This window comes from Anomaloglossus baeobatrachus, chromosome 4, assembly GCF_048569485.1.
Source record: "Anomaloglossus baeobatrachus isolate aAnoBae1 chromosome 4, aAnoBae1.hap1, whole genome shotgun sequence".
NCBI classification, from domain to species: domain Eukaryota; kingdom Metazoa; phylum Chordata; class Amphibia; order Anura; family Aromobatidae; genus Anomaloglossus; species Anomaloglossus baeobatrachus.
Window position 1 is genome coordinate 308,771,431 of NC_134356.1, and position 14,443 is coordinate 308,785,873.

The 14,443-nt window shown below is 40.7% G+C and overlaps 1 protein-coding gene across 2 annotated transcripts in view; it reads right to left on the minus strand.

The window, feature by feature from the left end:
• The window catches only part of TMEM117 (transmembrane protein 117), a 478,554-nt gene that overhangs the window by 204,734 nt on the left and 259,377 nt on the right, over nt 1-14,443 (minus strand). For both annotated transcript variants that reach the window (XM_075344967.1, XM_075344968.1), the window contains exon 5: nt 3,249-3,346. In XM_075344967.1, coding sequence (XP_075201082.1) covers nt 3,249-3,346 — 98 coding nt within the window. The remainder of the gene's footprint in view (nt 1-3,248; nt 3,347-14,443) is intronic.

The following is a 14,443-nucleotide window of genomic DNA, read 5'->3' on the forward strand; positions in this document are numbered from 1 at the left end:
GCCATGTGGGGGATTCAAGATCTGAGCAAAACGAAGGTGAGGTCTCCACATATAGATCAGACACCACAGTGAGGAAGGGGGTTTATAGAATAAAACTGTGGGAAGAATGTATCAGATGCAGGTGACTCTGCTATATTAGATACTGATGGGACAAGCGGAGGATATTAATTACAATCATTCTGGCAGTGAGAAGTGCAAATCCTGGGAAACTTTGGATAATCTGCAAAAATTCCCTATTCTACATAACTCTACAGGTAGTAATGATGTGGATTCATCTGATACAGAAGATACTAATTTGATGGAACCTGAACCTTTGGACAATAGTTACATATTTAACTGTTGGAGAAAAAATATTTTGGCAACTCCCCTTCCTAAATGTTATACATATAAGAATCTCCAAATAGAGGAAAGCAATAAGGACTTTTTATTAATAAAGGGAAACACTGAATCAAATGTTAATGGAGAGATTTCCTCAACATTACAAAAGCGTGGTATAAGGGACATGGTTTCAGAAAAATTGAATGATTTCCAATCATCAGATATAGATAAACAAGAGAAAACGGAAACCTTTTTACACAAATTAAAGGGATCCTCTCAATCTCAAGATGACAAAACAGATTTTATACAGATGTATTCAGATGACTTTATCTTAACAAAAGATGTATGCTTACTATGGTGACTCCAACTATATGGACTATCCATCGGATAGTCAAGGCTTAGATGACGTTTTGGACAGACTCTATATGGAGAAAGGGAGATATATGTTTCACAGATGAATCTTATTCTCCAACTAGCAACATCGAATCGGAGATGAGTGGGTCTGATAACCTTTTGAATGCAAATATTTCAAAGAAAAGGAACATCAAATGCAGGCTCAAGTTAATGATTTGACGGATCAAGTGACCATGCATCAATCAGCATATCTGGGGTTTCTGCTTATTCCGAAACGTATGGGAATACCCCTTGCTCAATTGAATCTCTGTATGCTTTTGGGGCTCTTCCTTCAATAAAATTTATATTAAAAGAATGTAATGTCTTACGTCTCTAAATTTCCTTCCTATTACATTTGAGAAGAAAGACATGGGAAATCTACCCAAAGACTACAAAGGGGGTTATTTTATTAACCTCTCCAAATTCAAAAGATCTTGCCACGTACGGAAGAACTATATATTAAAGATATATTCAAAGGAATGAAACTATTTATACAAAAATGTCTTAATTCTAAATCTGATAGCTCAAACCCAACCAATTCAAATATATTTGACTTGTCAAAACTGAAGATACAATTACAAATTCTTGTTTAAACCCCACTGAACTACCACTCTTCTTCAAGTGTTTACAAAAATACATTTCTTCTTTAAAATCTCAGATAGTATATTTTGAAGACATCTATAGAAAAAATAACCTAAAACAGTGGTTTGCTGGAATAGATTTTACCTCCACTATTAAGAGACTACATCTCCTAGCAGGTACGGCAGTTAATTCCGGAGCATTCCAAAGAGAATTTTGTGATAAAAGTCTTTAGAATCCCAAAATCAATTGGTCTTCCTGGGGAAATCGCAAGATACGCAATTGTGACTTTTATATTGACTCAAATAGAAAATGACCTACATGCCTTAATGAGGAATGCTACAAAACGCCCAACACTATACAAATATATACTGCTCTTCAAAGATCTATCTAAGACAACAATTCAAGATAGAAAATCCTCCATGCAGGAATAAAGTACAGCTGGTACCAATCAGCAACGCTGCAGGTCAAACTTGGAAACAAATTTCTCTACATCGACTCTCCAGGTAAAGGCTCAGATCTCCTTCGACATCTGAAAATACCGATAAATAACCCAAACTTCTTCCCTAATCAATGGATTACAATTCTGGATTTTAATGAAGATGAAACTTTATTCTCTCTTCTCTAGGCAAAACTTGGATGTATAATTGGATTTACAGTAATTTTAGATTTTTTTTATGTGAACTGCAAAATTGCAATAAGGCGAATCTTTCTTCATTGACCCACTTGGATTACAATTTCTTGACTGAGTAATTTAGATTTATTTCATATAAGTACAACTTATTCATAAGGAATACTTGAACCATGGGATGTTATTTTGATTACAAAGATAAAACTTCAATTGGCATAGAATGGGTCATGTACTTTTAATCAAAAAACAATTATCAGTATGCTCTTGATCCATATATGTGTCTACTTGGATATTGGAAATTTAAAACCAAACATTTCCCCATAGAGCCAAATTTGATATTTTGGCCTTAAAAAGTATACACAGAAAGTTAGCAGAGTCATAATTATTGTATGTGTTTCTCTTTCTAACATGCTTTTATTTGCTTCCTCTTTTAATATTACAGGATATTATAAGTAAACTTTTATATTATTGCATAATGGGTATTCAAACTCAAGGTTTTAAAGTGAATCTTTCACCAGGTTTTTCTTACTCCATCTGAGAGCAGCATGTTGTAGGCAAAGAGATTCTGAAACTAACCATGTTTAACTTAGATTACTGGGTTCAGCCGTTCTGACTTTATATCAGAATTGAGTATAGCAGAGCTGGGTCCATACCAGGCTCTCAATAGAGATTGTGCATTTACTGTGAGGTGTCAATCACAGCATGGGGCATGGTGGACTGATCTGCAGGTGCAGAAGAGTCACACCAATGTTAATCACAGAGCAATAAACCCTTTAGTTTGAGTAAACAATAGCTTGCACACAGATAAGAGAACACAGAGATTTTTTTTCTTTTTTAACCCTTGCAGCATGCTGTCCTCAGCTTACATTTCAAAATCCGGGTGGCATATTCCCTTTAACTGTATGCTTGACTCCTCCCCATCTGTTTTTACAGCTGTATTCTTCCCTCCCTTCTTCTTCCCTTTTTTTTACTCTTTTTAGCTCCCCCTTTTGTCCCATTAAAGTTGTTTTTTGGTTTTTGTTCTCATCCCCTTTTCCTACCCCCCCCTTCCTTTAGAATATATGTTTTTACTATTAATACTGTATTGTTTCTCCTGCTTCATTTCAAACATTCAATAAAAATATTTTGACAGAAAAAGGTATACTATCTGAAATTTAGAATTCAATTGTTCTACTTGACAAAAGTTATAAAACAAAAAAATTCCATCATAGCTGTTCATTCAATTATCTCAACTCATCAAAGAAACAATTAACTGACAAATCCAGGCCTGGTAGATTTGTTTACAATATAGAAATCACCAACAAATTTTTACTTGGAATTTGCTTACCAAAAAAGGATTATACGTATATTTCCCCTTCTCCAGAAGGCTCGTGCAGATTTACCCCAATCGGGGTATTGATTGTCCTGAAGCATCATATCAGTCACCTGAAGAACAAAAGACAATATTACAGTTTTTTATTTTTTTATCCCTAGTATTATATTCACAGTTCAATTTAATATATTAAAGAATAAACAGATATATTTCAAGATTTAAAGTGAAGCTCTATCTACAGTGTACATGGAAATTAAACTCTAGACAACAGAATGAAAACCAGAAATCTCTCTGATAGAGACAGCTTTCCAGTATGAAAGAGTGGCCTAAACATTATGTCTTTAGTTTCTGGCATTATTAGGCTACAAGACTGCCCACTATGCTACCTTGAAGATATAAAAAGAGATATGCATGGAAGATTTTTAGGTCTATTTTGTTATGATTGACCCACTCTGCTTTCTTCATATATAAGGTCAGGCTGGTTCAAAACAATCTTATCTTTAGGAACAATATAAAGGGGTTTTCCAGCCTTGTGGTACAAGTCTGCAGCTACTCTATGTGACTACAGACTTGTGAATTCCCAAAGTGTGCAGTGCACGCATTGTCAGGATTACTGCAAACATACAAAATAAATACATACATAGTCAAGGTGCATGGTGAAGACTACAAACTAGCTAAGGTGCCAGAAAGAAAATGCCAGTATCCTAAGGGGGAGGATTTAATCTCCAATTGGGTGAGTATACAGACAGTGCTCAGCCTTTAGTAGCAAGATAAATCAATTGATTATACAGACATATTTCACAAAGGAAAATGACTACATTGACCCATAGTATTCCCTGTTGGTAAATGGCATCTCCGTAACCCCAGACGCGCGTTTTGCTTGGGCTTCCTCGGGGGGAGGGTCACACTAAGCTCTGTCTTACAGATCTTAAATATCCTCTTCGATTAGTCTCCACAGCTAGCCCTTTAATTAGAAGCGCACGTGCAGTCATGTTTACACTGTCAGGTGCAGGGTGCCTTAGCAGTCAAGTTTTTTCACAGCTTGTTAAGAAATAGCGATGATCCTAGTCCCCGGTCTACAGTTGTAGTCACTGGGACAAATTATGTAAGATATCAGATGCGTCTTATAAGATACGGGTATGCAGTAAATCTACGGTACATTTTATATGCCTCGAACAAAAAAAAATACTGTTCAGCCAAATTTATAAAACTAAATCCACCAAAACAAGGTTTTATTTTTGCCAAAGTAGTACTTAGTTTGAACAAGGAAAAGGTACATCTAAGAAAGGTAAATATAAATGTGCAGTTAACAATTCCAATAAAGAGTCTAGGACTTAAAATTTACTGTTACATTTCAGCAAATGTTATCTTTTTTTTCTCTCTCTATCTTGCTCTTACTTGCCTAGTTCTCACTAAAAAGGGCATGAGAAATGAGACACATAAAAGGTACATTGCCAACCTAAGCTAAAATTGCTATAATAATATTTCTTCATAAAAAAATACATACACAAAAATCAACAATGGTACACTTAAAAAAAATAGATATACTGGAAAGCTTAACAACATCAACTGATGTGGAAGAGCACAGAGATCAACCACAGTGGATGATCACGGAATCCTTTCATTGGTAAAGACAAACCCCTTTACATTATCTGGCCAAGTCAAAAATGCCCTCAAGAAGGCAAGTTTATCATTCTCAAAGTCTTATATTATGCCTTAATGCATGAAAAGCCAGAAGATTTCTCTCAAAATCAAAATTGACAACACCAAAGAACAGAAAGCCCATGTGAGACGTTGTGATCAAACATCTAAAAGATGCCCAGTTCTAGAATAAAATACTACAAAGAGATGAAAAGAAGAATCACTGGTACTAGATTGTAAAGGAAGAGACAGAATAAATAAGAAAGTAAGAAAGTGGAATAGTGGAGCTGGTGTCATAACTCGTGAATGTATCTACAATGTATCCTTCTCACCCAGAAAGCTCTCCACAGTGCGGCCCCCCTCTACATCTCCACCCTCATCTCTGTCTATCACCCTATCCATTCTCTATGCTCCACAAAAGACTTTAGACTAACATCCACACTAATCCGAACCTCCCACTCCCGTATCCAAGACTTCTCCAAAGCTGCACCAATCCTCTTGAATGCTCTACCCCAAGAAGCTAGGATGAATCACAACTTACTCTGCTTCAGACACTCCCTAAAAACACATCTTTTTAGGGCGGCCTATAACACTCCCTAGCCAAATTAAATTTGCATAGTCCCTTCACAACTTCTTAGAACATAACTCCCTGTCAAACTCCAATGCACCCAAAAGCATCTCAAAGTTCTGACTAAAGGGGGCTTTACACGCTGCAACATCGCTAATGCGGAGTCATTGAGGTCACAGAATTTGTGACGCACATCCGGCCACATTAGCGATGTTGCTGCGTGTGACACTGATGAGCGATTTTGCATCATTGCAAAAACGTGCAAAATCGCTCATCGGTGACATGGAGGTCCATTCTCGATTATCGTTACTGCAGCAGTAACGATGTAGTTTGTCGTTCCTGCGGCAGCACACATCGCTATGTGTGACACCGCAGGAACAAGGAACCTCTCCTTACCTGCCTCCCGGCCGCTATGAGGAAGGAAGGAGGTGGGCGGGATGTTCCGGCCACTCATCTCCGCCCCTCCGCTTCTATTGGGCGGCCACTCAGTGACGTCGCTGTGACGCCGCACGGACCGCCCCCTTAGAAAGGAGGCGGTTCGCCGGTCACAGCAACGTCGCCGGGCAGGTAAGTATGTGTGATGGGTCTGCGCGATGTTGTGCGGCACGGGCAGCGATTTGCCCGTGTCGCACAACAGATGGGGGCGGGTACCCACGCTAGCGATATCGGGACCGATATCGCAGCGTGTAAAGTAGCCTTTACTGGTTCAGGCATCCTTTATCTATCCCCCATTTCCTTGAGATGACTGGATTGTCATTGTAAATAAGCACTTGTACCTTGCCCCCCCACCTCATTGTAGATTGTAAGCTCTCACGAGCAGGGTTGTCTTTTTCTTTTTTTTTTTCTAATTATTGTATATTCTATAACTGTTACTTGTTTGTATATGATCCTCCTGAATTGTAAAGCGCTGCAGAATATGTTGGCGCTATAGAAATAAATATTTATTATTATTATTATTATTATCATTATATATAATAATAATAATAATAATAATAAAAAACAAGAAGTAACTTAAGGAGGTTCCTATCATCAAGGGAGGACACGCAGCATTTTGTGGTGTCCATGTCATCTGACTTTCAGAGAATTAAATAAAATGCATTGACTTTCACATTGTAGTATTAGTATTTTGGTATGTATTCAGCATCAGTAGCTCAAAAACAATAATGGGTCCAGGACACAGAGGTACAGATCCTTCTTCTCTCTTTGCTTATACTGTATACCACTTCTAGTTTTGGTTGCCAAAAACTAATGCAAATTACCTACCAAAAGCCTGCTGTGTGAAAGAGGTCTTAACCAGAAAATGTTTACTGCATGTAGAACTTTTGCATCAAGTTTATTTATTTTACTCGTTTTGTCTGGTTCCTGTCTAATGACCATAATCAGGTGCCATTGGGGCCATAATGTGACAGCTCTGTCTTCTGCCTACATTCTGTTTTCAGTTTATATAACAGATCAGAAATGTGAATGCCTAATGTAGATATGAACACAGATGTAAAAGGGATTTCTCTATTAAGTCTATTACATGATATAGAACATTGTGTCACACAGTACAGCTTTAGAGACTAGTTACATTATGGAGAAATCTTTACGATTGGTTTAAATATTTTCCTCACTTTCTCTGAAGATGTTTATTTCAAAACCAAACAGGGGAAACATTATGGAATCACTCAATTCTCAGGTAAAAATAATGGAATCACCCTGTAAATGTTCATTCTCAAAACTAACACCTGCATCAAATAAGATCTACTCGTTAGTCTGCATCTAAAAGGAGTGATCACACCTTGGAGAGCTGTTGCACCAAGTGGACTGACATGAATCATGGCTCCAACACGAAAGATGTCAATTGAAACAAAGGAGGGGATTATCAAACTCTTAAAAGAGGGTAAATCATCACGCAATGTTGCAAAAGATGTTGGTTGTTCATAGTCAGCTGTGTCTAAAATCTGGACCAAATACAAAGAACATGGGAAGGTTGTTAAAGGCAAACATACTGGTAGACCAAGGAAGACATCAAAGTGTCAAGACTGGAAACTTAAAGCAATATGTCTCCAAAAGAGGAAATGCACAACAAAACAAATGAGGAATGAATGGGAGGAAACTGAAGTCAATGTCTGTGACTGAACTGTAAGAAACCGCCTAAAGAAAATGGGATTTACATACAGAAAAGCTAAACAAAAGCCACCCTTAACACCTAAACAGAAAAAAAACAAGGTTACAATGGGCTAAGGAAAAGCAATTGTGGACTGTGGATGACTGGATAAAAGTCATATTCAGTGATGAATCGCGAATCTGCATTGGGCAAGGTGATGATGCTGGAACTTTTGTTTGGTGTCGTTCCAATGAGATTTATAAAGATGACTGCCTGAAGAGAACATGTAAATTTCCACAGTCATTGATGATATGGGGCTGTATGTCAGGTAAAGGCACTGGGGAGATGGCTGTCATTACCTCTTCAATAAATGCCCAAGTTTACATTGAAATTTTGGACACTTTTCTTATCCCATCAATTGAAAGGATGTTTGAGGATGATGAAATCATTTATCAAGATGATAATGAATCCTGCCATAGAGCAAAAACTGTGAAAACATTTCTTGAAAGAAGACACCTAAGGTCAATGTCATGGCCTGCAAATAGTCCGTATCTCAATCCAACTGAAAATCTTTGGTGGAAGTTGAAGAAAATGGTCCATGAAAAGCCTCCAACCTGCAAAGCTGATTTGGCAACAGTAATCAGAGAAGTTGGAGCCAGATTGATGAAGAGTACTGTTTTCACTCATTAAGTCCATGCCTCAGGGACTGCAAGCTGTTATAAAAGCCAGAGGTGGTGCAACAAAATACTAGTGATGTATTGGGAGTGTTTTTTTGTTTGTTTTTCATTATTCCATAATTTTTTCTCCTCATAATTTAGTGATTCCATAATTTTTTCCCCCTGTTTGGTTTTGAAAAGTAACCGTTACTGGCTAGCACATTATGTTTTCATAATTTTTTTAGTATTTCTTAAAGCCAGAAAGTTGCCATTTGAAATTACTTTAGTTTTGTGCCATGTCTGTGATCTGCTTTTTTTTAAATAAAAGTAAACAACTGAATGAACATCCTCAGAGCCAGGTAATTCCATCATTTTTGCCAGGGGTTGTACATACCGGATTCATATATCGCTGCATGAACCGGTCAACAGCCAGTATGTGTACAAGTACAGATACAGATTGCTATTAAGTGCATGGAGGGTGTATAAACACATAATACAAGGAATCTGATTTGGAAGAAAATTTTGTAAGGTCAAAATGGGAATAGTTAGTTAAGTGAAGTAGGGTGATAAGCCAGTCTAAAGAAATGCATTTTTAGGACACACTTAAAACTGTGGGTATTAAGAATGAATCGAATTGATCTTGGTAGTGTGCTACAGATAATTGGTGTAGCTTGCAAGAAGTCTTGGAGATTCAGATTATAGAGGATGTCAGTTTTAGGTCATTAGCGGAATAGAGGGCATTGGTAGGGTGATAAAGATAATGGAGGAGAAGTACAGTGGTGCAGAACTATGGAGAGCTTTGTGGGCCAGAGTGATAAGTTTATTTTGTACTCTGTAGCAGATGGAAAACCAGTGCAATGACTGGCACAGGGTAGAAGCATCAGTGTAGCGGTTGGAGAGGAATATGATCCTGGCCGTAGTCCAGATAAGAATGAATAAGAGTGACAGTAAGAGTTTTTGCAAAGTCAGCAGTAAGAAAAAGGCGAATTCTAAACATGTTTTTGATATGTAGGTGACATGATCAAGCAAATGATTGGATGTAGGGAGTGAAGGAGAGATCTGAGTCAAATATAACCTCAAAACAGTGGACGTGCTGCTGGGAAGTAATGGCAGACTCCCAAACGGAAATGGCAACACTCGGTTTATAAAGGTTAGTGGAGGGAGGAGAAATAAGAAGTTAAGTTTTCAACAGATTCAGCTTTAGTTAGAGAAAGAACATGATGTTAGAAACAGCATTCAGACAATCACTGGTATTTTCTAGCAATGTAGGGGCAGTATATAGAGATAAGGGAAGGGGGCCTAGGACTGAACTCTGAGGAACCCTGACAATAAGGGGAAGAGGAGAGGAAGAGGAGCCAGGAAAAGATACAGTAAAGGAGGCATCATAAAGGTAAGAGTAGAATCAGGATAGACCAGTGTCCTTGAGCCTGAAAGACCAGAGAATAGAAAAGAGGAGTTGATGATGCACAGAATAGAATGCTGCATAGAAATCCAGAAGAATCAGCAGGAAGTGACCTTTAGATTTAGCTGTTAATACATAGTTAGAGACTTTAGTAAGAGCAGCTTCAGTAGAGTGTAAGGGTACCGTCTCACTAAACGACGTACCAGCGATTCCGACCACGATTTGACCTGGTCAGGATTGCTGGTGCGTCACTACATGGTCGCTGGTGAGCTGTCAATCAGGCAGATCTCACCAGCGACCAGGCACCAGCGACTCTGCACTTGGTAACCAAGGTACACATCAGGTTACTAAGCAAAGCGCTTTGCTTAGTTACCCGATATTTACCCTGGTTACGTGTGCAGGAAGCCAGTGTTAAGCGGTGTACGCTGGTAACCAAGGTAAATATCAGGTAACTAAGCAAAGCGCTTTACTTGGTTACCCGATATTTACCCTGGTTACCAGCATACATCGCTTAGCGCTGGCTCCCTGCACACATAGCATGGGTACACATCGGGGTACTAAGCAAAGCGCTTTACTTAGTTAGCCGATATTTACCCTGGTTACCAGCGTACGCTGCTTACACAGAGTCAGTGCTCATTGGTCTCCCGCCACGAAGATGTGTGTTGCACAGCAGGAGACCAACGAGCAAAAAATGAACCAGAACAGTGTGTAACGATCAGTGATTTCACAACAGGGGCCAGGTCGTTGCTTAGTGTCACACACAGTGAGATCGTTGATGAGGTCACTGGTATGTCACAAAACCTGTGACTCAGCAGCGATCTCGCTAGCGATCTCGCTATGTGAGAAGTACCCTTAAGGAGTGGAAACCGGATTGCAAAGGGTCAAAGTGAGTTATCTGAGAGATAGCGGATTAAAAGGGACCGGACTATGCCTTCAATAAGTTTAGAGATTAAGAGGAGATTAAAGACAGGTCTGTACTTAGCAGCGCAGTTTTGGTTGAGTGATGGGTATTTTTTAGTAATGGGTGTATGCTGACATGTTTAAAGGTGCAGGGAAAGACAGCAGATGAGAAAGAGAGGTTAAATATTTTAGTTAAGTGAGTTGTGGCAGTCGGGGGAAAGGGACTGAAAGAGATGTGAGGAAATAGGGTCACTGGTGCAGGTAGTAAGGCCTAAAACATACTTCCGCAAAAAAAACGTCCTGTGACACGGTCCGTTTTTCGGGTCCGTGTTCTGTTTTTTTGGGGCGTTTCTCCGGTACGTATGGCATCCGTGTGATGGCGTATGCGAGCCGTGTGTACGTGTAAAATGTCCGTGTTTGTGTGTAAAATGCCCATGTATGTGTACGTGGAATGTCCGTGTGGAATGTCCGTTTGTGTGTTGCACAATGTCGTTGATACATGTCGGCTGACATCAGACAGAGTTGCGCGATGAGAATGAACTTGGAGGAACTTCACCCGACTTCATTGTCATGCCGCGGCTCTGTCTGTGTGCCATGTACTGATTAGCGGTCACCTGTGAAGGATTCACCAGTGACCGCTAATCCCCGAGTGACTGAAGTTAGCAGCCCTCTCTCATACTTACCGCTCCCCGATCACCAGCGCGGCGAGGATCAGCTGTGCAGAGAATACGCTGCAACAATTACTTTGAATATGCCGGCCGCTCATTAATCAATCTCGTATTCCCTGCTTTCCCCACCCACAGGCACCTGTGATTGGTTGCAGTCAGACACACCCCCCACACTGAGTGACAGCTGTCTCACTGCACACAGTCACAGCAGCCGGTGGGCGTGTCTATACTGTGCAGTAAAATTAATAAATAAATAATTTAAAAAAACGGCGTGTGTTCCCCCCCAATTTTAATACCAGCCAGATAAAGCCATACGGCTGAAGGCTGGTATTCTCAGGATGGGGAGCCCCACGTTATGGGGAGCCCCCCAGCCTAACAATATCAGTCAGCAGCTGCCCAGAATTGCCGCATACATTATATGCAACAGTTCTGGGACTGTACCCGGCTCTTCCCAATTTGCCCTGGTGCGTTGGCAAATCGGGGTAATAAGGAGTTTTTGGCAGCCCATAGCTGCCAATAAGTCCAAGATTAATCATGTCAGGCGTCTCCCCGAGATGCCTTCCACGATTAATCTGTAAATTACAGTAAATAAACACACACACCCGAACAATCCTTTATTAGAAAAAAAAACACTAACAAATTGCCTTGTAACAATTAATTGTTGCCGCGTATTCTCTGCACAGCTGTTCCTCACCGCGCTGGTGATCGGGGAGCGGTATGAGCCGGGGGAAGAAAAAAACCGAGCGCCAATGTAAGTATGACTGAGAACAGCAGAAAAAAAGGTAAGTATACTGAATTTAATTTAAAAAAAACAAAAAATAAGATCGCTAGTGTAAAAACGCACACGCACGAAACGTGCTGAACACGGACATACTCCGTGTGCGGTACGTGCAGGCACGGACCCATAGACTAAAGCGGGTCCGTGCCTGCGTGCTGCCGGCCAAAAACGGACATGTTGTCCGTGTAGAAAAGTGCACACACGTACTTACCACACGGACACACGTTCCGTGTGATTTTACGTGTGTGTGCCATCTACCATAGAATAACATGGGTCTCCGTGTGTACGTGTCTCCGGTACGTGCAAATACGTACCGCACACGTACAAATTAAACGGATGTGTGTTGCGGGTCTAAGACATGAAGATGCAAGGAGCCAGGTAACTTCACCTTCTGTGACTGGTTCAAAGACAGAAAATAAGCAGGATGAAGCGCAGAAGAGAAATGAATGATATTAGGAGACTGGGAGAAAAGTTCATGTCGCATATGGACAATTTTCTTTTTAAAACAATTGGTCAGATCATCCACTCTGAGGTTGATGGTTGGGGCCTGCCCTCTTGGACTGAGGAGCAAATGAAAGTGGCAAAGAGTCATTTAGGATTGTTGGCTAGTGAGGTGATGAGGGTGTTGAAGTACGCTTGTTTGCGGAGGTGAAGGGCAATGTTGTATGTTTTAAAGGAGTTGTCCGACAAACTCCAAAAAAAAATTTAAGTTAATCTGTGCTGTATTGTCATATAAAACACCCCCTACATTATTTTTTTGTTTTCTAACTTTTGTTTCTCTTGATTTTTCACTTTATTCTCTGCAGTTCTTTGTTTACATTCAGCACAACCAAACATGACATGTTTGACTGCCAAACCCACAGTCACAGCTGGCACCGCCCCCGACCTCAGTGTCCAGCCACACCATCTGCCCGCCCTCTGCACACACATTCCCTGTCAGTATTCTGCCCCAGCACCTGATAGATAAATGAGTACTATGTAATGAAAATTATATATAGCCCCTAATGTGAGTCTATAGGATATACACACACACACACACACACACACACACACACACACACCAAGAGTTATATAATATATTATACATAATCCCCCCTCATGCACTCTCTTCTCTCCCACTGTCTCCTCTGCCCCCAGCACTCCGCTGTCTCTCAACCCCATGAACTCTCGTCTCTGCCCCCTGCTGTGTCACCCATGAACTCTCTTCTCTGCACCCCCCCACTCTGTCAGCCGTGCACGCTCTTCTCTGCCCCCCCTGTTCGCTCTCTCTTCTAACCCATGCAGCATGCTATCTCTTCTCCTCCGCGCGGTGATGATTGCAGTGACCTTACAGCTAAGCGATACAGAGCTCAGTGCTGTTGTTCGCTGGTGTCAGGTAACATCCCTGCTTCTGACTGTATTCATAAGCGAGAAGCATGGGAGGCTGCATTCATCACAGAGACAGCGCACAGGGGAGAGGCATCACAGTTGCCCGGGTACCATACAACATAATGAGCTGAGGACACTGTCGGGCAATCAGTGCTCATGGTGTCCTAGACAGAGAGGGCAACCCTGTGTTTGTCCAGCACATACAGGGCACAGATAGCAGCAAACAGGGAGGGGGCGGGGGCTCATCGCACTGTACCTGCCCAGCAGAGCGGCAACATGCAGTGGCAGATTTGCATGTCAACATGGTCCTGCCCATGTTGACATGAAATGACCGGAAGCAGCAAAATCACAGCAGGAGCAGTCACATGACCCCTCTGAGCCTGGGGAGAGGGGCTGACAGCAGGGCAGGTAAGTGGTCACTATCTACTTACCTGCCCCAATGTAGCCCAATAGTGTAAATAATAAAAAAAACAAAATAAGCCGGATAACCCCTTTAAATATAAACTTATAATGTATGAAATCTTTCAACAGATTGAATTTTCTCCATAGACGTTCAGCGCACCTGGAGCACTGTTGGAGAAAACGTATTTGTAGTGTGTACCAGGGCTGCCACCATCTGTGCAGAGTTGTTCTGTGTGTAGGAGGTGCAGCTTCATCCAGGGAGCTTTGCACTATTTCATTATAATGTTTCAGAGCAGAGTCCGGACATGAGAGGGAAGATATTGGAGACAATGATAACTGCAAATTCTTCATAAGTTTCTGGATATTAATGGCACATACTATACAGTTAGGTCCAGAAATATTTGGACAGTGACACAAGTTTTGTTATTTTAGCTGTTTACAAAAACATGTTCAGAAATACAATTATATATATAATATGGGCTGAAAGTGCACACTCCCAGCTGCAATATGAGAGTTTTCACATCCAAATTGGAGAAAGGGTTTAGGAATCATAGCTCTGTAATGCATAGCCTCCTCTTTTTCAAGGGACCAAAAGTAATTGGACAAGGGACTCTAAGGGCTGCAATTAACTCTGAAGGCGTCTCCCTCGTTAACCTGTAATCAATGAAGTAGTTAAAAGGTCTGGGGTTGATTACAGGTGTGTGGTTTTGCATTTGGAAGCTGTTGCTGTGACCAGAC